Here is a 25,539-nt window from a genome sequence, read left to right as displayed (position 1 = left end):
TGTGTGTGTGTGTGTGTGGAAGGGTGTTTTATTTTACACATTGTTGTTGTTTTCACTTGCTAACAGAATTATGCCCGAATTAGTGGCGCTTGACGGCTTTTGTAATCATTGATAACGTAAACGTTTCTGTCTGATAGGATGTGGCGCTTGTACGACGATTGGTTTTTCATCACCAGAAACTAATATTAATTTCTTTTTCCACTCTATTTTCCACAGGTTGGTGGTCGATGGCACAGTTGGCAGCACAGGATTACTTCGCCCGTCTGCAAGCATCCGGCATGTCCCAGCTACCGTTCTCCCATGATCTGGCCGGCGCATTCCCGAGTGGGCTTGGGCTCGGTGCCATGAGTGCTGCTGCCGCTGCCGCCATAGCCGGTGGTAACACCGGTGCTGGTGGGGCAGGTGGTGGAGCAGGTGGTGCTGGCACCGGCGGTAGTGGGTCCGGTGGAGGAGGCTCCGGGAAGGGTGGATCGGGCGGTGGGAAGGGCAAAAAGCGTGACCGGAGTAGCAACAGCAACAGCAGCAATGCCAGTTCCGGTGGAGGTGCCGGTGGTTCGTCGGGTGGTATGGGTGGTGGCCTAGGTGCTGGCGGAATGGGTGGCGGAGTCGGAGGCAACAACAACTCCTCGTACAAGGTAAGGATTTGTTCTTCAAGGATTTCTGTAATTAGTTGGTTCACTCAATTTTAGTGTTTGGAAGTCAAAAAAGAGCTAGAAAGGATTGAAATGCAAAGTAAAAAACCTAGACCTTGCTCATGATAAGAAAGCTCAATTAATTTAATTAACCTCTTCAGAGTCGATTTTATTTATTTTGCTATCAAATCAAGGGGTATAGAAGCCACCAGAGGTTGAACATGTGTCACATCCTTTTAATATAATTAACGTAAAAAAAAACTACATAGGAAGGTAGATTAAAAAAAGGTTTTCCAAGAGTACTTGAGGGTTTTGTATGTATTTTCATCGTGGTCCATAGTTACAATAGCACCAGAGTCAACATCAAATAAAATCCTCGGGAAGCGTTGTGTGGTTATTCGTTTTTAAATCCACAGCTTGATTGGATGTTATTTCGCGGAATTCGTCGTCCTTCGCCAACAGCAGCGCCAAGCGGTGCACATATCGCTCGAGAACCTCGTTCCGTTATACCCCTGTGCAGGGTAAAAATGCATTTTTATTATACATTTGGATTACATTTTGCTTTGCTTTTTGTGCTACGGTAGCGTGTGAGCGGTGGCAGAATTTATCACATATGCAACTAAAATTCCAGGGAAATAGAACGACGAGAATCAAACGGGTAGCGCCGGTGGCTGTTGGAACACAGGCCACCGGCCGCTAGTAATCAGCAGCACCCGTTGCAGCACTTGCCGGTGAATAGTTCGCCCTCTATTCATAAAACTCTACTGCCTTGCTTCTGGTGGTGGCCTTACTCTGGAGGTTTTCGGGAACAAAAACAGAGAAACTAGTGAAAGAAAGCAAACCCAAACACCGTGTTCATACTCATGCAGCAAAGCAACGAGAAAAAGCATGGAAATTAATTTACGAAAAATGTGTGTGTGTGTGTGTGTGTGCAGGGGGTGCCTTTACCCCATTTTTATCGCACTACATCATGCAATTGGTTTCGAGCTCGAGCTGCCTTTTTTTTTGGGAGGTATTTTTTGCCTCTCCTTTTGCTTTATTTTCAGTTGAATAAGATTTGCTTATTTCCATGGCGACTTCCCCCGGATCCAAATACGCTTGCCTCCGCGTATTCAGGATCCATGCATAATACACGCCAACTGGTGGGGAGGATATGAAATTCGCGCAAATTCCATCCTTCAAACCCGCCCCGAAAGTTGGGCGGTATTGTGTAGTTTTGCAAGGGCGTCGTAGATGGGCAGCGAGTGACAGAAACACGGGGGCGCATGTAAATTTAATTAGTGCCCGCGGGAATAGGGTGCAGATGGCACAATAAAGGTTATCCTCTTTTCTGTTTTAACCTACTTTTTTCGTTTTGGTTTCGGTGGGGGGCCTTTTTTTGTCGGATGGATTTTTAGTAAAATTGTGCTCAAAGTTTGATGTAATTTAGATGAACTTTATGAACCAACACAGAAAATTTTAGAAACTATTTTAAAATAAACTGTTCGACTTGTATTAAATTATTTATTTTTTCTCCCTTCTCCAATTTCAGAACTCACCATCCCCCTCCGCATCGCAATCCTACAAACAGTCCCTGTACAGTCAGGCGACCTTGCACAAGGAGCTAATGGCGATTACGGCAGCTGCCGCCGCTGCCCAAAACCAACAGCATTCCGGTGGAGGAGGCGGTGGTGGTGGCGGCGGAGGTGGCTCTAGCAGTCAACAGTCCCAGCAGCAGCAACAGCAGCAGCAACTTCAGCAACTTCAGCAACATCAGCAGCATCAGCTCGCCAGCCTCGGTATGTTGGCCGGCCTGGGTGGAGCTGGTAACAGTAGTGGCGGCGGCGGTGGCGGTGGTGGCAACTCCAGCTCCAAGCAAAAGTCATCCTCCGGCAGTGGGTCGTCCGGTGGTGGTGGTGGCGGCGGATCGTCCTCGTTAGCATCCTCGTCGCCGCACGGTGCGAGCCGACTGATTGGGAACGATTCGATATCGATCACGCGCGGTTCCAGTTCACCCTCGATGAGCTCCAGCAAGCAGCAGCCAACGCCCAGCGTTACCATCAGTGCCAGCCACGGGAATCCCGGTTCCTCGTCCTCCTCCGCTGCGTCGCAGCAACAGCAGCAGCAGCAGAACCATCTACAGAACCTGTCGTCCTCGTCCCGATCGTCGAAGGATATCGGCGGCAAGGGAGGCAACAGCAGCAGCAACAACGCCAACAACAACAACAACAGCGGTGGTGGTCCTAGTGCGGCCGATTTAGGTGAGACTTTTCCTGCCCTGTCGGTGCTCGCTCCTCCTGCAGTGGTGATTGGCGAAATAGCACACCGAAAAACTAACCATCCCGTTGTCGTTGTCGGCGGCGGCATACATATATTTGCTTTTGCAGGTCTGAGCGCGTCCATGAACGCCCTGAGTACACTGTCGCAGTTTAATAATCTCGACCTGACGACGCAGCAGAACATGACGGCCACGATGAATGCACTGGCAGCGAGCCAGGCCAAAGCGAAGGACTACATCTCCTCCGGGATACTGAAGTGAGTGAAGATCGGGACGGGACTGGGCGGGGCGGGGTGGATTTTCGCGTACGCCAAAACAAGCGAGTGCGAGAGCGGTTGTTCCTCGGTGCGGTGTGACTCGCTTGGGAAATTGGGAGGACATTCGGGATATAGCTTTTTCTCGTATGCGTTTAGCAGCGACGAACGCATTAGTTAAGGGCCAGAATATTGATGGAGGATAAGGTGCTCGATTTTGGGGAACTAATCAAGAAATACACCAGTTTAGAGCGTAATTTCCGAACGTAAAACGTTGTAATTCCTCCTGTACGGATAGGCAGTCGGCAGGAATTTCGAGCTCATCTCGTATGCATGGCGAACGAGCAGGGTGATGCTTTGTTCTGAATTTTCTGTTTAAATTACACTCGCGCTATTCCCTTTCCCTCATCTCCTCCTCTAAAAGCCGGAGGAAAATCGTTCTTGCTAAGATTTTAACGGTTTCGTTTCTCGAAAAGAAAAAGAAGAAGTAGGAGTAAAATACAGCAGCCAAAATGGTGGCGAAGAATCTAGTTTCTTTTTCCGGGCAACCATGAGGCTCCTCAATGTGATTTCCGCGTGTGATCTTGCTGCCTTTTTGCAGAAAACTCCGGCAGCGGAGAGGAAGGTGTTGCGAGTGTGTTGGTTAGATATGCTAGAGCCTCGGTAAATCACCAGCCGCACCAACCGTCCTTCTGTTCCTTGTTTCGGTGGTTGGAGTTTGTTGCCGATGGTGTACAGAGCAGCTCTGCTTCAGCTGGATGCGATGAAGAACAACACCTACCTACCTACCTTTAGCAGCACCCAAACCGCCCACAGAACTCACGTGCGGATGGCGAGAAGGATATAGGAAATGTAAACGAATAAATTATTCCGTCCCTAACCTCGCGTCGGCAAAGAGGAGGGTGACGGAACGAGGGGGTGGTTTTGGTACCATCGTTTGGGAAATTTGGACCATGATGGGGAGGGGCGGGCGGTGAGATGGGAAATGCTGCTGATACAGATACAGCGCGGGGATACTGGTGGGCGCATTTTCATTCGTTTGCTGGCTGAAGCTCTGTGGGCTTAGGACTGCCGGATGCTGCTGAACGCAAGGACGCAAGGACACAACACGTAGTGGAGCTCGTGCGCGAGGGAACGGGAGAGAAAAAGGGTCTTTTTTGTTTTGTGTGTTGCCTGACGGTGGTGGTGGTGGTGGTGGCTGGCAGCATCGTTCGGGACGAGTAGTAGCAGCAGCAGCAGCAGCATCAGCATGATGCTACAAATGAGGGGTCGTTCCGCGCCAGTTCCCATCACACCCCATCCAGTAGCGGAACGGGTCGGTTCGGTTTGCTGTCGTCCCAATCGAGAATTTCACATCAAGGAAAAACCACCTCCAACTCGCCCTTCTCCCTCTTACCCTCCGCTGTACCATTTGCGTATTGCTTTCGCGCATGTGTCCCCTTCTTGTGGCGCTCGGTTTGCTGCGAGAAAAAAAAGCCTGTCCTCCGAGAAGGGAGAGCCGTTTTTCTCACCATCATCGGTCCTACGGCAGCAGCAGGAGGGCGGCCATATGCGGAAGGATTCGCCCCGGTTTCCGTTTCCATTGGACGATTCGATCCTGGCCGCTCTGTTCTAGTTCTTCGCAACGGAACGATGCGGTTATCTTCTCCGTGCTCCGAGCATCGCGTTGCGTTCGAAAATGCATTCCATTGCGTTGCAGTTTTGTGCTTTGGGCGGCGAGCTTTGGTCCCTTCTGCTGTCCTCTAGTCCTGCTGCTAATGAATGGGAACTTCCGAGCCCAGGGGAGACAAATAAAACTCGGTCCTCGGTGCAAAATTCTTCGTCCGATGGAGCAAGGGAGATGTTGCTCAGCCTTGCCCATCATACCTTCCCATTACATCACCTCCGACCGGGTTTGTCGCGTTCTATTGCGGACTCCGCCTGCTCGCAGGCTCGGCTGGAATGGGTTGGAAAGTAGTTTTTCTTTCGCTTCTACCAACTTCAGCTTCTCGCCAGAATTGGTTCTAAACGGCTGCGGCGTTAGTAGTAGCAATTTTGCACCAGCAGTCTATAATCGATTGGTGGGTATGGGCAGCTCTTTTTTTCCTCTTTTCTGCAGGCTGTTTGGATTCTGCGTCAGTTTTTCCTGCCCGGGAAGAGTTCCATTTTGCGGCCAGAACTTTTCTTCTCCAACAGTGTACCACAAAAATCCGTAGAGTTTGTTGTCTTTTTCGAAGGGAGCTCAACTAAATGTACAACAAAAGCGTTCTATAACCACTTTGGTAGCTGTACTTCTCGTGGTTTTCCACTGACTGCAGCTATGGAAATCGATCGTATAGCGTAAACTTATTTCAAACTATATCCTGATGTTATGTTAAGTATTCTGTATGATTTTTAAAAGCGTACGTTCAACAAACCATTTTGACTTACATATTTTCGTTGTAGAATCGAATTAAAGCTTTTTTAAAAATATTGTTTAACATTTAGTTAAGCCTGTAGAAATTGGGAAATTTAAATGTTTATTTATTGTTATGCCTTTCCGTTATTTGATATTATTTTGCTGTTGCTAATGTAAATGTTTTCCCCTTTTTTGCCTAACGTTTTTGCTGTCATCGGTGGATCGGAACATCCAGTGATCCTTCGTCGCTGCTCGGCGTACGGCTACCACCGGACACGGAGATCATCAAGTACACCTCATCCATCGTGGGGCCCAAGGTACCGGGCACGACCGGCCGTGGACGTAAGAAAACCATTTCGTTAGAAGACAATTCCATTTTTGCTCAAATGCATGGTTTAAGTGCAGCCAAGCGCCAGCGACTGGAGCAGAACGAGTACGGCAGCGGCGGTGGCAGCAACAGCGGTGGCACCGGTGGCGGATCGCATCTCGGGGCGGGCGGTGGAGGCTCGGGCGCGGGACTGCTGCCACCCGGTCTTTCCCACCACCATCATCAGCTCGGAAGCAATGGTGGAATCGGTGGGCTAGGCCCAGGACCGACCGGTGCTGGTGGCGGAGGAGGAGGAGGAGGAGGAGGAGGATCGAACGACCGCATAGAGGTCATCAAGCTGCCACCAACGATCACCTCGAACGGGGTGTACAGTGCCGGTAAGGGCGCGGGTACGTATTGAAAGCCGCGGACCATGCATAAGCTCCTTTGAAAGTTGTCTCAAATTGTCTTAAACGCTCGCACTTTTCCTCACAAAAACTAATGACATTTGTGGGGGGGGGGGTTTCTCGTTCGGTTTTCCGTAGGTAAAGACGCCATGGTGGATCATATGAACGAATGGTCCGGACTTAATCTCAGTGCGAAAGGTGCCGGTGGCTCATCGACGGCAGCGGCCACCATCGTATCGTCGCTGACGGTCGCGGGCGGTATGAACAGCAGCGGAAGCAACAATCAATCCTCGGGCATGCTCGAGCAAGACGATGCACCGCTGAATCTGTCCATGAAGCCGTCGAAATCGTCCAGCGAAGGCATGCGGAGTGATTCAACGCATTCCGCATCCTCATCGTCTCCTGCCATGTCCGGTGCTAGTGCGAACAGTTTGCAAAGCTTAAGCACCATTACGGCGGCACTCGGTGGTGGAAGCGGCAGCGGGAACGATTCTGCCCGATGTAAGTATCGTTCGGATGGGTGGAGTGTTTGTAGGACTAGCAGCAGGGACGGGCGTTTAAAGTTTAATTTGTTAAGGCGAGCATCAATGTGCAAGAGGAGCTCCTAAGCGCAACCCTTCAGTTGTAGGACTTAAAGCATTGTCGAGGAGAATACGTTTCACTTCACAATTGACTGCGCTTCCCTTTGTTATCCCCTTGTGACACTCTATTTTTCTCCATTTTCTTCTCTCTCTCTCTCTTTGATGACCACATTGTCTCGTACAACTGCCGTTGGCGTCACTTGTCTAATATACGTTCGGTCGAATGCAAACATTGAAATTAACCGTACAGCACGCCGAAAGTCCGATAATAAAAACCGGCGTAATGCGGCGGTGGCAGCGGCAACGGCGGCGGCCGCTGCCGCTGCCGCCCTCGGGGCCGGTTCCCTCGGGCTGGACGGGAGCGTCAACATGAGCCTGGCGTCGGCAGCAGCTGCGTACGCGGCCGCCTCGCCCGTCTCGACCAGTACGGGCTTTTGCACCGGTACGAACAGCACCAGCACGCTCAACTCCCTGCTGATGGCCTCGGTTGGGACCGGGTCCGGTACCAACACCATCACGACCGCGACCAACACCACTACCAGCAGCGGCAGCGGCGGTTCCACGTCTACGGCTGCTGCTGCTGCCGCCACCGCTGCCAACCATCAGCTGATGGCGGCCCAGCTCGGCTTCAACAGTTCGCTGTCCGAGCTTTTGAAAATCTCCAATTACGAGGAGTACGATTATGCATCGCTCGGCGGATGTTAGTATTTTTAATGCCACTCTAACCATTCTTTCTACCCGAATTGTCTATTTTCCCGCGCTCCCGCTACTTTCCCGCTTACACCTTCCTCCTCCGCTGCTTTAATAATGTAAAACGAACACTTGTTGTAGGGATGGAAAATGCAGTGCATTTAACATTGAGCAGGAAAGTCACAGTATTTGGAAATGTTTGATAAACAAAATTGAGATCTTGCGAGGGCAAGTGGCATGTTTGAACTAAAACCAGCAAATCTAACCAAAGAATGGAAAGGAAGTTTTGCATGTGCATCACACACACACACTTTCGGTGTTTCCCGCAGCTATTCACACCGTTTCGGCCTAATGTGTTAGACTTGTGTAAGCGAAGTACGAACCCATTACTCAACTGCAAACATGATAACAATATGTCACGCGCTTGCACAATTGATCGCTTTCTTAGCTATAGAATGATGTATTTGAATGAGATTTCCCTGCGTGTTACTGATACTGATTTTAATATGTGTTGCTATTAATTGACAGCTCAATTCAAGGAAGGACGTCCGCGCAATCTTGGCCGCGGTGTGTCAAAGCCGAAGAAGAATACCGTTGCCTCGCTGTTGGCGCAGAGCCGTGCCGTTGGATCGAAACCACTGACGGCGCAACAGCTGCTAACACAAGACGCAGAAATTGTAAGTAGGAAAAACGCGGCAGCATCATCCTGAAGCCGTGTTATTATAGTCTCTTTTCCCCCCTTTTATGTGCAGGAAAAGCTACGACAAGCGATGCTGGAAGCGAGTCGAAATCAATCCATGGACAATAGCACCTCGAACACCAACACCGACACCGAAAGCATCTCCGAAAGCGGCATGTCCGAATCGGAGGGCGAAGAGCACATCAATCTGAAGGAGCTGCGTGTGCCGCTCGAGAAGGGTTGGAAGCGCGAGACGGTGATCCGTGGACTGACGCGAAACGGCCACATTAAGGGCGATGTGTACTACTACCCACCGCAGAGCGTGAACAAGATGAAGGGCATGAATCAAATTCAGCTGGTACGTTGAACACGTTGCACGAGTAAAAAGGGGCAAACAGTGATTGTTGAGACTGATTGTAAAAAATTTTCCATCCCATAATTTCCATCTTACAGTACTTAGATCAATTCAAGCCGAAGGATCTGAATCGTGATAACTTTAGCTTCTCGGCGAAGGCCATCGTCGGCACGTTCCTGCAGCCGGCCCCACCACCGTACGCGACGGACGGTGAATACATCAAGATGACCGACGTGGAGGTGAGCCGACGGTTGGAAGAGCTGAAAATGTTCACCCGGCATGCGGGCCTCGGGGTGGAGCAAAGGATCGAGATTGCGAAGCAGCAGCAGGCCCTCCGGGACGCTAAAAAGCTGGCCAAGGAAGAGATGAACAAAAACAAGGAAAAGGTTAGCTGTGAAGAAGCAGTTCGCAGCTAAACAGACGATTGAATGTCCCTTTGCTCTGCTATTTCAGGCTCGGCAGGCAAAGGAAGCGGAGCGAAATGAACGGTTGGAGCAGCAGCGCAAGGAGCGAGAACTGAAAAATCAACAGGCAATGGAGGTAAGTAAGAGATCTTTAAAAACCTCCTTTGGAATTACTTTTGAGTAACCCTTGTTTCCTTTCTCTCATCTTCAGGCGAAAAAGAAGCGCGAAGAGGAACTGGCGCGCCAAAAAGCCGAAGAAGCTGCACGAAAAGCTCAGGTGTGTATTGTTTCTCGGTCGAAGCAAAAACCAGTAGCCAGTGCCCGATGGCGGCGGCCGTTAGGGGAAGGGAACAATTTTTTCTTTTGTTGAAGAAACTATATTTTAACGTTCCGTTTGTTTGTTTCCTTTCGTTACAAATCGTTTGAAAAATATTGGATGTTTCAAAATGGCAGGAAAGAGAACAGAAACGGCAGCAGGCACTACTGCAAAAGGAACAGGTACAGAGATACGGCCCTGTGGTTAGCGATACCCAGTGTCCTCTAACCGTTGTGTCCTATCGTGTGAACTGTTTGGGTGTGTGTGTGTGTGTGTGTGATTCCTTGCTGTCCCTAGTGTCATCCGTCCTTAGAGAAAGAGTTTTGCTCCATTTGTTCCCTTTCCATTTGTTCGTATGTGTCTCCTGTTTCCTTCCTGTTCTGTGATGCTGTGTGATAAACAAAAACAGAAATCCCTTCGTAACATTGACGCCATTGCTTATCATTTGATGTGTCGTACTGATGATTTACACATTCACAAGTTTGTGTTTTGATTCTGTATCTGCTGTTGTGGCTAATAGCAGAATCGTAGCTGCATGTAATAAAGTCCAATAACCGTTTCATTCGCAATTGCAGGAACTTGCCAAGCAGAAGGAGTTGATGTATGCAATGGAAATGGTAAGCCGTTTAAGTGCTTACGAGCAGCGCGGATAAGTGAAATAAATGACTCGGTACCTCTTTACAGGAACGTGAACGACGAAGGCAACACATGGCGCTGATAAAACAGTTGGAACTTCGTCGCAAGTTCGAAGAGAAGGAAAAGAAGAAACACCAGGTAAAGACAGACTCAAGGGTGATTAAACGGCAAATAGATCCCCTTAATTGCTTTACTTAACTTTTGCAGGTGATTTTGGACAAGTTGATTCAGCGCGAGAAGAAGCTGGTGATGAGAAAACGGGACACTAACATTCTCGCCGAATTAAGGTATGTCTAACGATTGATTTTAGAATGAGGTTGAAGTGTTATAGTTTCGTCGCGCTCTATTTATCCTACAGAAAACCGCAAGAAGACTCGGAGATTGTGGATCAAACGGTGTTGCCTGCCTTTTCCCGAATTCCTGGCCTGAAGCTTACCGGCACCGGGTACGCCGATCTGCTGATGGTGTTTGAGTTTTTGCACAACTTTGGCGAAACGCTTGGTTTTGGTAAGCACCACGCAATTACAAACGCCCCTGTTAAGGACCATTTAAACTGATTTTCCTCTCTTCGCTCTCTGTGTGTGTGTGTAGATATGGAATCACTGCCGAACCTACAATCGCTGCATCACGCACTCACGGCGGAGAATGCGATCGACGCCGAGGAGGAGCTGCTCTCCGTGATGACGCATCTGCTCGTGTGTGCGATAGAGGATCCGGGCATTCCGAACCCCGGGCGCCATACCACGCTGCTCGGACAGACGCTCCGCCAGGCCGACATTACGCACACGAACGTGTCGGAGATACTGCGCATCTATCTGTACGCCGTGGCGACGGGTGAGGTGAAGCTGCAGTCCGGCATCAATCTCGAGCGCGACCGGGACGCACCGTCCAAGCATCATCTAGTCAATGACGAGGATTTCAAGATGTGTAGCACGAAAAACTCGCAGTTCTACGAGCTGCTGGCCGAGAACGCACGCTACAAGCTGTCGGAGCTGCTGAAGGACAAACCGTTCGTGGCGCTCAATCCAACGACCAAGACGGAAATTCTCGCCATGCTGTGTAACGATCTGCTGATGAACAAAGCGGTGTGCAAGCAGATCGACAGCAGTCTGGAGGCGCAGGCGCAGCTGAAAAAGGAACGGTACCTGTTGGACAACAAAATCCGGAAGTACAAGATGCTGGTGGCGCGCAAACAGCGGCTGGAGCAGTACGAAAAGGCACAGCAGGCAGCGCTCGAGAAGTCGCTCTCGATGAAGGCGGCGGAGGAAGCGAAAAGGGCGGAGGAAGCGGCGGCAATGGCAGCGGCGGCTGCGGCGGCCGCTTCCGCTGCGTCCGCTGCGACTACGCTTGCGGAGGATGGAGTCGTCGTGGTAGCGGATAGTGAGGCGAAGCTTCCCGACGGTGCGTCAGGCGATAATTCCTGCGAGGTGGTTGAGAATGGTACAACGATGAAGGACGCGAGTGCTGCACCGTGTGCTGTCGATGGGGAAGGATTCAATTCCGTTCCACCACCATCAGCAGGAGCAGCAGCTGGAGGAGAGGGAGGATGCCAGTCGGGCGAGCTAGAGGAAGGTGAAATCGTCCAGAAGAAAGATTTCGGTGCGGAAGGACACAAGACTGATGATGAAGATGACGATGATGATGACGATAACGATGTGGTGGAAATCGTCCCAATGCCTGTGACGTGTACGGTGACGGAAGACTCCTGTCCCAACACCGTTCCAGCGTCGACCGATGTGGATGGAGATGGGAATGAGCAGCAGCCCAAGCAGGACACCGCCACTGTGACTGAATCGAGTGAACTCATGGATACATCCGCGGCGGAACCAACTGGGCCACACGATCAAAACCACACGGAATCCATGAACGGTATTGAATCTACCGCGGCGGCTGCTGTTGCTGCTGCTGGTACGCCTGATGACAGCTGTACAAATCGCATCGAAGGAAACGGCCCTAGCGTAAGAATGGCGGAACATGAGGAAGTACACCACGCGCCGCCAGTCACTCCTCCACCATCACAGCTGCCTCAGCAGGCCGCCGTCCATCCTGTTTTGCAGCACAGCAAAGCAATGATGCAGCTCGAACCGGGTGAAATACCTCCACCGGGTATGGATATCTCGGCGCTAACGGGCACGCGTCACACCGAAATTCCGACCATATCCATCTCTTCCACACCGGAGGAAAGTCCTGCCAAGCTGGGAGATGCCGAAACGCCCAACGGTGGTGTGTTTAACATGCCCGGAAAACCGGCAGGCGGGCCGGAACTAACGAACGGAGAACAGCAGCAGCAGCAGCAGCAGCAGCAACCACAACCATCACCGCAAGTGCATCAGAGTCAAGCGAACAACTCTGCATCCGAGTTGGAGCTGTTATCGAAATCGATCATCAACGATCACGCGACGTGCGGTGATCGTACGGACGAGGATAACAGTGATCTGGAGAGTGAGGGCACGCAGCTAGAGGAGGACGAGGATGCGCATCTGACTGCGGAGGAAGCACAAAGGAAGTACGACAAGATACTGGAGACTTCGTTCCAGAACAAGCAGCAGCTGGAGAATGCTTTGAATCAGCTGCGGGTGAAATGCTTTGGACAGGATCGGTATTGGCGTCGGTACTGGAATCTGGGCAAGTGTGGTGGCATCTACGTGGAAGCGATGGAATCTACCCAGCCCGAGATGTATCGGTACGAGAATGCACTCGAGGAGCTCCAGAGCAGGCCGGACTATGTGCCGAAGTATGCGCCCGCAATCAAACCGGAGAGTGCGGTTAAACCGGAGCAAGTGGTCGACGTAAACTGCAAAAAGGAGGAGCCACAAGAAGATGGTGGTGGTGGAGAGGTGGTTAAGGAGGAAGGTGCGGCACAGGGCATGATGAAGCAGGAGCATCCAGCAGCAGGAGGACCAGTGGAGGACCGCAAGCGTAAGCGCTGTTCGTCGGTGTCGGTGAAAAAGCTGAAGAAAAAGAAAAAGAAGCAGCGAACAACGTCCGAGGGCGGTGGAGTGTTTGGTGGCAGTCAAGGTGGGTCCACAGCCGGTGGGTACAACGAAGGGGAGGAAGATGATGGTGATGATGAGGACGAGGAAGATGGTGCCGATGATGAGGACGACGATGATTGTTCGCGGACGAGCTTCGGCAACGGGCCAGCCCTGGAGGACGGTCGTACGGCAGATTCGCAGTCGGATGATTGCAAGATCATCGACGAACCGGAGGTGGTGTTGAAGGAAAGCGCAGGGGACGATCATATCAGAGGTGCGAGCGACGGTGCGAATGGTGGTGGTGGGAACACGGACGCTACGATGCACGTGGACGGCAAGAGCGATCAACCGAGCGAACCTGAGTCTCAACAGGAGAATCATAAGCCGGTGGCGGAAGACGATCAGACGCCGGAAACGCCGAGCGGAGGTCAGAAGAAATCCGAGGATCAGCTTATGGACATTGAAGATTCGATTCCGACGGCGATCCTGGTGCAGAAGGGCAACGATCACGACGAGACGAAAACGGTCGAGGTGAACAATCAGATTGGTGGCGTGAACGTGTCACCACACGCGCCTCCATCGGCCACTGCTGCTGCAACTGCAACAGCTACGGGACCACCGGCGCCGGTCACCCATGAGGATGACGACGATTTGACGATGGTGGTGCAGGATGAACCTCCGACAATTACAATCCCCGACGACGACACGGAGAGTGGCGATCGGATGACGGGCGCGGATCGACCGGAGGGTGGTGACGGTGTGGAGCAGGATGCCGGTGGCAACCGAGCCGAGCACGAACAAGCATCGACGGTGGGCGAGGGTAGCATGAACTGTGATATGAAGCCAAAACTGATGGAGAACGGTGTGGAGCTGCGGGATCCGTGCGAGATGGTCGAGTGCCAGCTGCAGGAGATGGACGACGACGAGGAGATAGTGACCGGAGCACGGGCGAACAATGGCCGCAGCAGCAGTGGTGGTGGCGACTGCAAGCCGACGATTGCCGCGGGCGATAATGGGGGCGTGGCTGAGCGTAAGCCGCGTACAACGACCACCACCTCGGTGATCTCGTACGGCAGCGATGTGGAGATGATTGAGGTTAAGGAGGAGGAGCCAAGTTGTGTTGGGCGCGCTCCAATCACACCGGGCAGCTATCTGTATCTGCGCAACACGGACACGAAGCAGGAGAAGGAGTTTAGCGATCAGCTGCTCAACCGTTGGTTCTCGATCGTCGACAAGGAGCTGCCGCTCTCGAGCACGGAGTGTTCGCTGCCGACAATCAACGGCAACACGCCCGCCTCGTTGGCGCGTCAAATCTTCACCAACATTACGTGCCGGGAGATTTGCCAGATCCAGGGCAACCGGTGGGACATCGGCAACAACATCCAGTTCTTCAGCGTTCCGCTGGAGAAGGGCGTCGAGATCCACTTCCCCAACGAATCGATCCTGTCGATGTCCGGTTTGGACGACGACGAGATTAACGAGGTGATTGCGAAGAAGAGCCGCCCGGAACCGTTGCAGCTGTCCGACATGAAGCCGGCGTTCAAGCGGGAAACCATCGAGTACTCGTACAGCCACCACCATCCGAACCAGATCCGGCTACGGGCGGAAATGCTCGCCGAGGAGACGGCAGATCCGGAGGAGTACGGCAACTTTTCGCTACCGGCGTACATGACGCTCACACTCTCGAATCTGACCGCGTACGTGCAGTGCGATCAGTTTCAACCGCTGCAGATGACACCCGAGGAGGAGAAGCAGCTGGAGGACGTGAAGCGGCACGGTGCACCGCAAAAAACCGAACCGCAGGTGGTGCCTCGCGAGTTCCGCTACGGCTGGTGGAAGATTAACGACATCGAGGAGCTGAACGAGCTGATCAAGGCGCTGAATCCGCGCGGCGTGCGGGAACGCTTGCTGCGGCAGAGCCTGCTCGAATCGCTGGCCGAAAGCGTGAATCTCACGACGCCGCACCATGTGTCGCATCCGCGCGCGGCCCCCCCACCGAACGGGTACATCGAGCCGGAAGCATGGAACGCGTGGAACCCGTCCATCGCACGGCGTGTCGAGGTGGCGCTGCTCGATCAGATCGAAGCGATGGAGGACAAGGTGGCGAGCGCGTCGATGCAGGTGAAGGGCTGGCAGATGCCGCAGCGCGACGGCGACAGCGAGAACGGTGGTGCGGTGGAGGACGTCACGATCGAGATGCTGCGCGAGCGGATCCTGGGCCTGGAGGCGGCCATCGAGCGCCGGTACCTCAAGCCACCGCTGGGAATCAAGTGAGTATGATCTGAAGAGCGACAGGGGGGGAGGGGTGGGGGAGTCGGAAAGAGCGGGTTGCTTGCTGCGCCCACGTGTCGGTCGATTGTAATACCTCGTGAATTTGTTCCTGTGGGTCTCCCATCCACAGCACCACCGAGGCGCAAATGGCGGTCATCGCGCAGCAAGAGTCGCACCAGAACAACTCGAACGTGTCGAACCTTTCCAACTGCTCGAACAGCTCCGCCGAGGATGAGAATCTCCCGAAAGGTAAGTGGCTGTGAAGATGGCAGGATCAGGAAGCTGTGTGCTGTGACTAATATATTTCGTATTGTCCCTATCCCTCGGCAGGTCTGCTGTCATGGCGCGACGCAGTAGAACGATCCGTCACTACCGCACAACTCTCGATGGCACTGTACGTGCTGGAATCGTGCGTCGCCTGGGACAAGAGCATCATGAAAGCGGTATGTTGAATCCCAATCCCATATCCCGCCGGCCCCATACAGGATTCGGTATTTCCGTGTGTGTGTGTGTTTGTGTGTTTAATGTTGACCAATCCATCCCAAAGTACACGGGTTCGTTGTGTGTGTGTTTTGTATTTGTTTAGTAAGATTCACGCACAACCGGATCAACGACCCCGCAACTCATTCGGGTATTGGAGTATTGGGTTTTAATAGCATTTTACCACCACTACTACCACTACTACTACTACTACTAGCAGTATATAGAGTCCTCTAGGGCCGATCATCATCGTCCTCGTTGCCGTCGTCATCGTCGTCGTCTTCGTTGTCTTCGTTGTCATCGACGTTTCTCCCCGAACAGAGAAACCTTCTAACTTCTGCTTCCGCTTAACCATTTGTTAGCGTCCCACGGGTTTTGCATGACATATTAGCCTGTTGCTAGTGCGCTGTGTAATATTTGCTTCCTGTATAGCTTTAAGCACTTGGTTCTAGCTCACTCACAGCATGATTAAACGAGACGAAATCTAGCTTCGTTTGTGTTGAACCAGAATCGGTTTTAGTCGTGTTCGTTTTGTTTGTTCCTTGTACACTTGTGTTTGCGTTTTGTTGTGCCGTTGTTTTATTAATGTCTCCTTGCACCTTCGGTTTGCCTTTTTCTTCCGTTTTGGATACTGATTGCTGTTTTTCTTTCTTTATCATTTTCTTCCTTATTATCTCCTGTCGGTGTTGTTGCATACCTCTCTCTTTCTCTCTCACTTTCCGCGTATTCGGCGGCTGTATACGCATTTGATGTTGTGAATATGAATGTTTTTCCCCGTTTTTTTTTTGCTACCTAACTTGCAATGGATTTTTTTGTCCGTGTTGGGGAATGTGGCATTCTCTGACGGTGGGGTGGGGGGTTTTTACTCCAAAAATGGATGGGTTGGGTTGGAAAACTGTGTCAACTGCTCGCGTTTAGCAATGTGCGAAGGGGGGCAAGAATGGAAACAAGAAAGCAGGCAACAAGACGAGCAAAAAGAAGAATGGTGGTGGTGCAGTCGCAAATCAGCACGATTCGCCAGCAAGCAAGAAGGGCACTGCTTCTAATAACAATACTACTACCACTACCACTACTAACCTCTCGGGATCCACCTGCGAATCCGCAACGATGGCGGCGGCGGCGGCAACGGGGACAGCGACGATGAACAGCACCGGCAACAACGGCACGGCCAACGGCAAAGCGAAGAAGAAACCACCACTCTCGAAATCCAAACTGTCTTCCCTTCTATTGCAGAATTGTCAGTTCTGTCAATCGGGAGAGTCCGAGGATAAGCTGCTGCTGTGCGACGGTTGCGACCGTGGCTACCACACCTACTGCTTCAAGCCGCGCATGGACAAAATTCCCGACGGTGATTGGTGAGTATTCGCTTGGCGACCGAAGTCGAGTTTCCTTCCTTTAATCCCGCACTTCCTCCTCCTTCAGGTACTGTTTCGAGTGTAAAAACAAAGCTACCGGTGATAGGAAGTGTATCGTTTGCGGAGGTCTGCGGCCACCACCGCTCGGCAAAATGGTTTACTGTGAGCTGTGCCCACGGGCCTACCATCAGGACTGTTACATCCCGCCAATGCTGAAGGTACGTCTTGCTCACGCTTGTCACAGAGGAAGGATGTTGGGTCGAGCTAAAATCCCGGTCCCTCCTTTTTTTTTACTCCTTTCAGTATCCGCGTGGTAAGTGGTACTGCCAGAACTGTGTCGCAAAGGCGCCGCCAAAGAAGAAACCGCAGCGCAAACCGAAGGAGCGCACCACCAACAACAGCTCGCAGTCGCTGCTGAACAGCTCGCTCAACAGCTCCCAGAACCAGTCGTTGAATTCGTCCCACGAGGATATCGCGACGACCCCGTTAAGGTAGCTACACGTTCGATGTTTCGTTGTACCGTACCGCCTCTAACACCTTGCGCATAACTCTTGCATTACTACACTTACGCCTTGTTTCGCGCTAATCATCATTTCATCTTTCAATTAACAAAACAGTTAGTGCAAGGCTTCTCGCTTTCACTCTCTGTCATTCGCTCTCTCGCTTTATGATTTGCTCATCCTGTGTACTTGTGTTGTGTGTCGTGTCTTCTTCTACACGCTACAACAGATCGAATGTACGATCTCTCCCTGGCTAACCACAAACGCTTTCGCTTCCGTGCGGCTGGTGCGGCCCATCCCCCGGGCCTACACCGGCGGCCCTAACATACACAAACATGCACACATATGCACACATGTGATCGTTGTCGTAAAGATGAGAACAATTTAGAAGATATTAAAGAGAACCCAATTAATACAGTCCAGCACATTCAATAGCGTCCACGAGTCATGAAGAGTCGTCGGCGCCGCCGCCACAACCACAGCTACCACAGCCACCGCATAGCAGTACGATCGTTGGCCATATGCCGGGAGGAGTACCGGCTACCACCACACCATCCACGTCCGGCTATCATCATCAACTTCAGCAGCAGCAGCAGCAGCAACAGCAACAGCAACACCCGTTGCCAATAGGCAGTGTCCCGGCGGTCGATGAGAACAGTTACGCCATGTGTCATCCGCCCGTGCCCAATGACGGCTCCTCAATGCAACAGCAATACTATCAGCAGTTTTATCAGCAGCAGCAGCAGACACCGTCCCAATTGCCACCAGCAACACCATCACAGCAGCCGTACTATCCCGTGCCGACCGAAAGCAATCCTTCGATGGAGGAAGACCAGTCCAACTATGCGGCGACATCTGCGGCGAGTGAATCCGAAAGCTATTCCAATGCACAGACCGAGGACGAGTTGCCGGCCGAAACGAGCGCCCCATCTTCGCCACCAGCACCACCGAAACAGCTGGAAGCCGCCGGCTCACCTGCGCCAGCCGCCTGTAGCAGCAGCAGCAGCGTCAGCGAGTTTTACTCACCCCCAAGCAACGCGATGAATGCATCCTCGTCGGTCAGCTATCTGGAGTGTGGCGGTGGCGGTGGTGGTGGTGGTGCCGTGCTGGCGAACGATGGTGAGGGAAGCTGTGGTGGTGGTGACTCATCGGAGGAGTATCAACCGCACCCGTCTCCGGTGAAGGAAGCGTTAAGTATGGCCAGCAGCAGCAGCAGCAGCAGCAGCAGCAGCAACAGCAGCACTCCAAGCGATCACCAGCGCAAGGAGCGATCGAAGGAGCGCGATGAGGCGAAGGAACGGGCCAAGCAGGAGAAGAAGGCGACGAAGCGATTGCTGAAAGAGTTGGCCGTTTGCAAAACGATCCTGGAGGAAATGGAGGTAAGCAGCAGGGGAGCAGGAGAATCAGTTAAATCAGCTTTTCTCTAACCACGGAACACTAACTTTGGGACACTTTTCTGCTTCCATTAATGTCGCTGCCCAGCTGCACGAAGATTCGTGGCCCTTCTTGCTGCCGGTAAACACGAAACAGTTTCCGACGTACCGCAAGGTCATCAAAAGTCCGATGGATCTTTCGACGATTAAGAAACGCCTCCAGGAATTGGTGTAAGTGTGACAAACAAATGACCTTTTTTTTGTGTGTGTGTGTGTGTTGGATGCTCATTGCTGTCTATTGTAGGTATAAATCACGCGAGGACTTTATCGCGGACGTGCGCCAAATATTCGACAACTGTGAAGTCTTCAACGAGGATGACTCACCCGTCGGCATTGCCGGGCACGGTATGCGCAAGTTCTTCGAGCAGCGGTGGGCCGACCTGACGGAAAAGCACACCTCCTGATATCATCAGCCGAAGGAAGAAGTGGTCGCCGTTGCTGGTGCTGCGAATCCGCTGGAAGCTGCAGGGACGTTTCTAACGCCTGCTCTTCCACCACCGCCATCAGCTTCACCTCCACCGGGCTCTCCTCCGCCACCTGCACCATCAGCACAGTATTGGATGGAACCAGGTGATAGCAGTGGCGAGGATCAATCGTCAGACAGCAGGCTGCACGCCGATGACTTGGACGCTGCGGCTAGTGCACGAGACTGTAACGAAGCTGCCCACGATCAGCTGTAAGCCCTCGAGCGAATCAGTGAGAGAGAGAGAACCAGAGAGAAAAGACTGTGTCCGCCGCAGCGGTTTTGTTTTGGGTGGGTATGCTGGCACACGGGCATGAGGTGGGCCAGAATTGGGGAGGAAAACAAACACTCACACTGTGTGATTTTGGAACACATCGAACAACGCTTTCTGAACTCGCCGATAGAAAGATGGATTCCTCTTCTACATCACAGCAAAAAAAGAAAAAGCAAAACACATCGATAAGGCCATCTCTCGTATTAATGATTTGTTTTTTTAAATAGTTTTCCGTTCCGTTTTTCTCGATGTGAATCCGTAAGATATATACTAGACGAGGTTTTTCTTTCGCTCACCTTCTTTGTGGTAATGTGAAGCAACGTATTTTTAGTTAGATTTGCGTTCAGCAGAAAGTATGCCGCCCATCTTACATCTCTTACACACATGTACATAGGTAGAATCAATACGAGCACGTACGATCGTTAGATATTATTTTCCTGCCACTATCCGTTGCTTTTCCTAGTTGCTTTTATGGAAAACGACGACGTGACGTGACGGGGGAAAAAGGGAGGAGAGAAAACTCAAGCTAAGGATTTATGTTACGTTTAAGGCAAAAAAGGAAAGATTTCTCTTTTTTTTACTACACACACATACACGCCGAAAAGATGTATTTAAAAAGAATCAATTAAGAGTACTGTAGGATGGCAATCGAGTGCGCGGGAATCGTGTGTATTGTATTATTAATCTAAATCCATTACAAACAAAAAAAAAGGACAAGCGAAAGCAAAAATCCGCCATCGTTATAGAGCGAGCGAGAGAAAGGTCACCATGAGATGAGAGGAGCTCACTGGACACGGAATTTTCCCTTCTTTTTCCCTCGCTCAATCGAAGGAAGGAAGAAAATCGAGAACGAGACGATAGAGAAGTATTAATTTTTATTTAAGTTTTAGCATCGAAAATAGCGGATGACCGACCGACCGACCGAATGTGGGGTCGGGAAAGATCTGGTGACGTGTTTGCACGTCTACACCCTTAGCCCGGCGGACCGCGGATCGTTGATCGGATGATATATTTATTAAACCTGCCCCGGGAGCTGTGTAAGTGTGCTTGTGGAAATAGACTGAAGGTGTAAAGGGACTAATAAGCGAGCGACGAAACGAACAAGCGATACAGAGATTGTGCCCTGGTCGGGACAGCAGCAGCAGCAGCAGCAGCAGGAACAGAATGCAAATAGTATTTTTTACCAACAACTTGCACACAAACACAGGACTATAATTTCGCAACGATTGGGACGCAGGTTAACAGAACGGCTCGTCAAAGTTTTAATTCTGTCTTTGCTGTACGGCAAAATAGATATATTTTTATGTTTAACACAACAGAGAGTTCCTCAGGACAGTGACCGAACAATGCCAGATCGATAGGGTAAACGATGTGCGCGAGGGATTGTGGAAAGCAGATAGATAGGTGAAGAGGAACCAGTATTTCTTTAAACGTACTCCGTTGCGTTTGATGTCATCGGAGGGGGGCGGCGGCGTAGGGAATCTCCCCTGGAAAGAAATGACACGGAACGGAAGCATTTAAGCAGCAAAGTAGGGCAAAAGATGGTAGATTGAAGGGGAAACACTTTAGAATGCCATCCTTTTCCGCTGGCAAAGCGGAAACAAATAAACAAAAGAACAATACTGACGTTGCGTGTTTCTTCTGTAGAAAGAAACGCAACAATACAATTTTGGAAATGGCGAAGAGATAAGAGATAAGGACACGGAGAGAGAGACGTTAGGTGTGTAACGTTCTTGTAACGCGCGCCCAACACCTATTAGCAGCACTACTCCTCGATGTACTGATAGTAGAAGTTGTAGTAGTAGTAGTGGGTTATGATATTGCTGCTGCTGCTGCTGTTTGATGACGAAGACGAGGTTGGTGATGATGATCGTGTAGGATTTTCTCCTTTTTGTAGAAAAAGTGTGTGCTGCTTGTATTGTACTATATAGAGGGAGGGAAGCAGAGCGGGAGACGAATTGTATAAATGAGAAGAGGAAGTAACTACACAAACCACACCGATAGTTTTTGGGGTCGTTTGAATGTAATGAACTGCTTTTAATTGTCTCCCCTTCCGTTGTGCTGTTTACACTTCTCATCGAAAGATTTGATTAAAACATTAAGCTCTTGTTCTTTTACCCATTGCCGATCACAATTGCAGGGAACATATTTTCTTTCACTTAGTTGTATGAACTGCAGAGAAAATAAAACAATCTGCATTCGCGTTGCGTTTTGCCCTCCCAGATGTGTTATAGTGATTGTAAATAGGAAACACAAAAACTGACTAAGTATTAACCAAGGAGGATGAGGAAGGGACACATTACTGTGCGCGTTAAAAAGAAAAACGTAAAGGAAAGGAACAACAGAAGAGCAGACAGCAGCAGAAAACGAAACAAAACATAACACAACTTTCGACTCCGAAAACACGATAAGCAAGCACTTATATATACAGTTAAGGTATATTGATATTGAAGAATAAATGATAAATTAGTGAAAAAACTGATGAAAACTTAACCGAGATGAGGTATGCTTTTGTGGAAAGAATATTTTCACTATTTTGAAGCAATATTTCTTGTTAAATATTTGTTTTACCAGAAAACGAATGAAAAACCAATAACGTTCAGGAAGGAGCGTACGTTGTTGTGAAACGTTGCGTTGAAATATTTCATTTGAAAGTATTCGCTTTTGAAAAAGCGTTACAAAGCGTTATATTAGATTTTAGCCTACGGTGGAAAGTTTTCACTGCAACCGTTCAAGCAAGCTAACGGTGTCTAACGCTTAACGCTTGCTAACGTGTGCTAACGTGTAGTAATGGGTGTTATATGATGTTACATGCTCTTTAGGGTGGGTTTTTTCTCACCCCTAAAGCCACATACAAGTTTTTCTTGTTCGTAGGCTCGTTTTTTATATTTTGGTAAATAATTCAAGCTTATTTCTTGATTAATTTTAGTCAGTATGAGTAATAACGTACCGCTCTATAAGTCCAACAAATATGTCTTCTTTCTCTTGCTTTTAATGTTTACGTACAGTTAATAATAATCATTACCGAACGGAATTACCATATCTTTTTTCAAGTACGAACGTGAGAGCAACGTGCATCCCCGTCATCGATATGACTTCCTCATCTGCCATATGGCTGGCGAAAGGCGCAAGCATGAGGTTAAGCATCGAACCATAATGGAAGGAGCGCTTCATCTCATCTTTTGATCGTGTGCGACACTGCACAAAACCACAATTGGATGTCCCAAGGAACAAATAAGGGGCGAAATTACCTAGCGAAGGGTTAATAATGAGCCTCGAAACATTACAATTATCGTCGTCGATCGGCAGCAAATTAAAGACAAAAAACGTTTGCCCCCCCGGGGCTTAAAAAAACATTTAACCACAAAACCACTCTTCATGTCTCTTTCTTTTGTTCTAATCAGAAAACACCGAGCAAAAAAGGCTGAGGTGAAATTTAAAACAAATAATTCGTTTTTTTCCTCTCTATTCCTCTGTTAGCTATAACTTTCATCTGAAGCTGCCTTCACATGCTTTGACCATGCGTCGACGCCTGTGCCCGGCCGTCAAGTCCAATTAGTGGAGCTGATGTTAAAACGCGCCACACGAGCACGATAACGACGGATGGATCGTTTCAGCAGGTGGGCTACCGTAGCTGAATCTTAAATTGACCAGTCGTTGGGGTTAGAGGGATTTTTTGAGAGAAAATTCCCCTTCCCTCCCATTAATTGGTTACCAAGCAATGGCGTACGAAATCCGCGTGCCATGGGGCCATTCATTAGAAGCCAAGGAGAAGCATCGAAAAATAGTTTACGATGTAGCAAAGAAAAGCCTGTTAAATTTGATACTTAAAAAAGGGGAAACGGTACAAAACTTAATGATGCCAATCGAAAGGAATCATCTAGCCGTGAAATATGAAAACATACTTCCATTTTTAACTCCTCGTCCTGGGCGCAAAAGCTAATTGGACAGATCGGGTCGCGAGCATGGCGCGGCATTTTCTCCTGCGGGAGACTCTGGAAGAAAACAAAAATGAAGCAGCAGAAGATCAGCCCGGTGAAACGGATCAATAAATATGACCCGCGAACAGCGATAATGACATCCGATCGGTTGGTGTTCGATTGGTTCGACTGGATGGGACGACGCACTGGGTCTATTTTTCCCTGCAGAGGAAACAAAGCAAAATAGATGGAAAAGAAAATGGAGAAACACACTCTCCAAATTCCCGAACCGCCCTTTTCCGTCCCGGGAGGGGTTTTCGTGCGCTCAGATTGTCTTCTAATCAGGGCCGAATCGTCGTAATGAACATCTAACGATCGCGCAAGGGTTACCTCCGAGGGTCGGAAGGAGGGGGGGAGCCCGACAGAGAAGAGCTTGAGGGTTTTAATAGATCTTCCCACAAAGAATGGCCCTTTTTCTTCTCTCCCAAACGGGTCGGATAACAATCACCTTTCCCCGAAAAATCGGGGCGCGATTGGACGACATTTCCTGTCCGCGGGTGATTGGATTGGGAAACTGAAAAAGGGCCCCGTTTGGGAGGCCCTTTTTTCCCAGGGTATGATTGCTAGACCCTGCGCATGGCGGTCTGTTTGGACTTTTAATGTCCGGTGGGTAATGATTACGTTTTTTTTTGTTTCGGAGGTTGGTGAACTGGCTGGAGGATAGAAAGTCGCTATTGCAATCGCGAGCGATGGGAATTAATCTGCGTTGGGTCATGTTGAAACGTAACATAAAGCTGCTGGGTTGTGTTACCGACAATGGCCCGGGATAAGGCGAAATCCAAGGAGGAAATGGCTTGAGATCGTTGTATATAGTCAAAACAACAAGTGCTCTCAGGATGGACAGAATTAGGTGAAAATATAGTTTAAATAAGAAACGCTATAATGAGGCCTACGGCTATGCCAATCAGAACTGTTCAGAAGAGATGTCCCTTGATCCTTTAATACTTTTATAATAGCTGACTTTTTAGACTGTGTTTTCAAGAAGCTTTGGGCTTCTGGGCCATTGAAGATGCTTGAAATAAGCTTCTCCAAATAAGAGGGAATAAGGAACCTTCATAGAGACACGAGATCATGGAAGACGATGGACTTAAATACGAATAAGAGAACTTTGCAAGCATATTATAGCCTTTAAATGAACACCAATCAATTCAATCTTCAAAAGCTACGATCGTTCGCGTAACGACCGACCGAGTCTCAGTCTAAAGTGATTGCTCACTAGAATGAAGCATTCTCCCCTAATAACCCATTTGCTTGTAAAACAACATAGATACATTTTAACGTTCGATTGAGCACAGTTTTGTTGCTGGTGAAAAAACCCCAACCCACACTCGGCTAAAGAAGAGCTTGACTGACACACCAGAGCACCAGCTTGACTGACAGAAGTCGAAGATGTCAGAATGGATGTTTCCTGCGCATTCCGGGCGTCCAGTCCTCCAGTGCTGACAATCAGAACCCGTTCCGAGCTTTCACAATTCCAAGGTTTTTTTTCCATCCATCGGCTCGAGTCTAGCACACGGTCCACATCTAGTTTCCACCCCCCCCCTCGGAGCATCGGTGATTGAGTTTTCGGATCGGAGCGTGCGATAAACGCACCCATTTGACAGGAATCTGCCATATTTTCCCTTCCACGACACGACCACCGCGAGCGAAAAACGCACCAGAAAAAGGGGTGCCTGATGTCTTGGGTGTGTGTGTGCCCAGTTTTTTGCTGCATCGCTACCGATGCGTCGAAGAACGCGAACAGCATAGCGCAGAGCAAGTGAAAACGAAAGACATCATCGATTGACGGACAAGCGACGAACCCCTCGACCGGTCGATCGCTAATTTTTGCCCTATCTGCTCCTTTTTGAATATATGGTGCACTGCTTCTGCTTCTGGCGAAAAGTGACAAAAAAGGGAAACGGGGTAGATCC

The 25,539-nt window shown here is 50.1% G+C and overlaps 1 protein-coding gene across 17 annotated transcripts in view; it reads left to right on the top strand.

The window, feature by feature from the left end:
• The window catches only part of LOC118513832, a 64,369-nt gene extending 42,230 nt beyond the window's left edge, over positions 1 to 22,139 (top strand). For 8 of the 17 annotated variants that reach the window (XM_036060080.1, XM_036060082.1, XM_036060084.1 and 5 more), the window contains exons 4-28: positions 217 to 635; positions 2,164 to 2,872; positions 2,999 to 3,146; positions 5,756 to 6,237; positions 6,373 to 6,735; positions 7,066 to 7,515; positions 8,034 to 8,182; positions 8,258 to 8,542; positions 8,638 to 8,925; positions 8,993 to 9,079; positions 9,155 to 9,220; positions 9,397 to 9,441; positions 9,835 to 9,876; positions 9,944 to 10,033; positions 10,103 to 10,182; positions 10,254 to 10,402; positions 10,487 to 15,140; positions 15,257 to 15,390; positions 15,472 to 15,584; positions 16,540 to 16,976; positions 17,044 to 17,194; positions 17,280 to 17,467; positions 17,895 to 18,855; positions 18,959 to 19,080; positions 19,154 to 22,139. In XM_036060080.1, coding sequence (XP_035915973.1) covers positions 217 to 635; positions 2,164 to 2,872; positions 2,999 to 3,146; positions 5,756 to 6,237; positions 6,373 to 6,735; positions 7,066 to 7,515; positions 8,034 to 8,182; positions 8,258 to 8,542; positions 8,638 to 8,925; positions 8,993 to 9,079; positions 9,155 to 9,220; positions 9,397 to 9,441; positions 9,835 to 9,876; positions 9,944 to 10,033; positions 10,103 to 10,182; positions 10,254 to 10,402; positions 10,487 to 15,140; positions 15,257 to 15,390; positions 15,472 to 15,584; positions 16,540 to 16,976; positions 17,044 to 17,194; positions 17,280 to 17,467; positions 17,895 to 18,855; positions 18,959 to 19,080; positions 19,154 to 19,313 — 10,772 coding nt within the window. In that variant the 3' untranslated portion in view covers positions 19,314 to 22,139. Of the gene's footprint in view, positions 1 to 216; positions 636 to 2,163; positions 2,873 to 2,998; positions 3,147 to 5,755; positions 6,238 to 6,372; positions 6,736 to 7,065; positions 7,516 to 8,033; positions 8,183 to 8,257; positions 8,543 to 8,637; positions 8,926 to 8,992; positions 9,080 to 9,154; positions 9,221 to 9,396; positions 9,442 to 9,834; positions 9,877 to 9,943; positions 10,034 to 10,102; positions 10,183 to 10,253; positions 10,403 to 10,486; positions 15,141 to 15,256; positions 15,391 to 15,471; positions 15,585 to 16,539; positions 16,977 to 17,043; positions 17,195 to 17,279; positions 17,468 to 17,894; positions 18,856 to 18,958; positions 19,081 to 19,153 lie in introns of those variants that run through there. The other 9 variants (XM_036060088.1, XM_036060092.1, XM_036060085.1 and 6 more) reach the window with 9 other exon arrangements.
• The last annotated feature ends 3,400 nt before the right edge of the window (positions 22,140 to 25,539 follow it).

This window comes from Anopheles stephensi, chromosome 3, assembly GCF_013141755.1.
Source record: "Anopheles stephensi strain Indian chromosome 3, UCI_ANSTEP_V1.0, whole genome shotgun sequence".
In the NCBI taxonomy this organism is placed as follows: domain Eukaryota; kingdom Metazoa; phylum Arthropoda; class Insecta; order Diptera; family Culicidae; genus Anopheles; species Anopheles stephensi.
The sequence above is the reverse complement of the archived record's forward strand: the minus strand, read 5'-3'. Positions and strand labels throughout refer to the sequence as shown.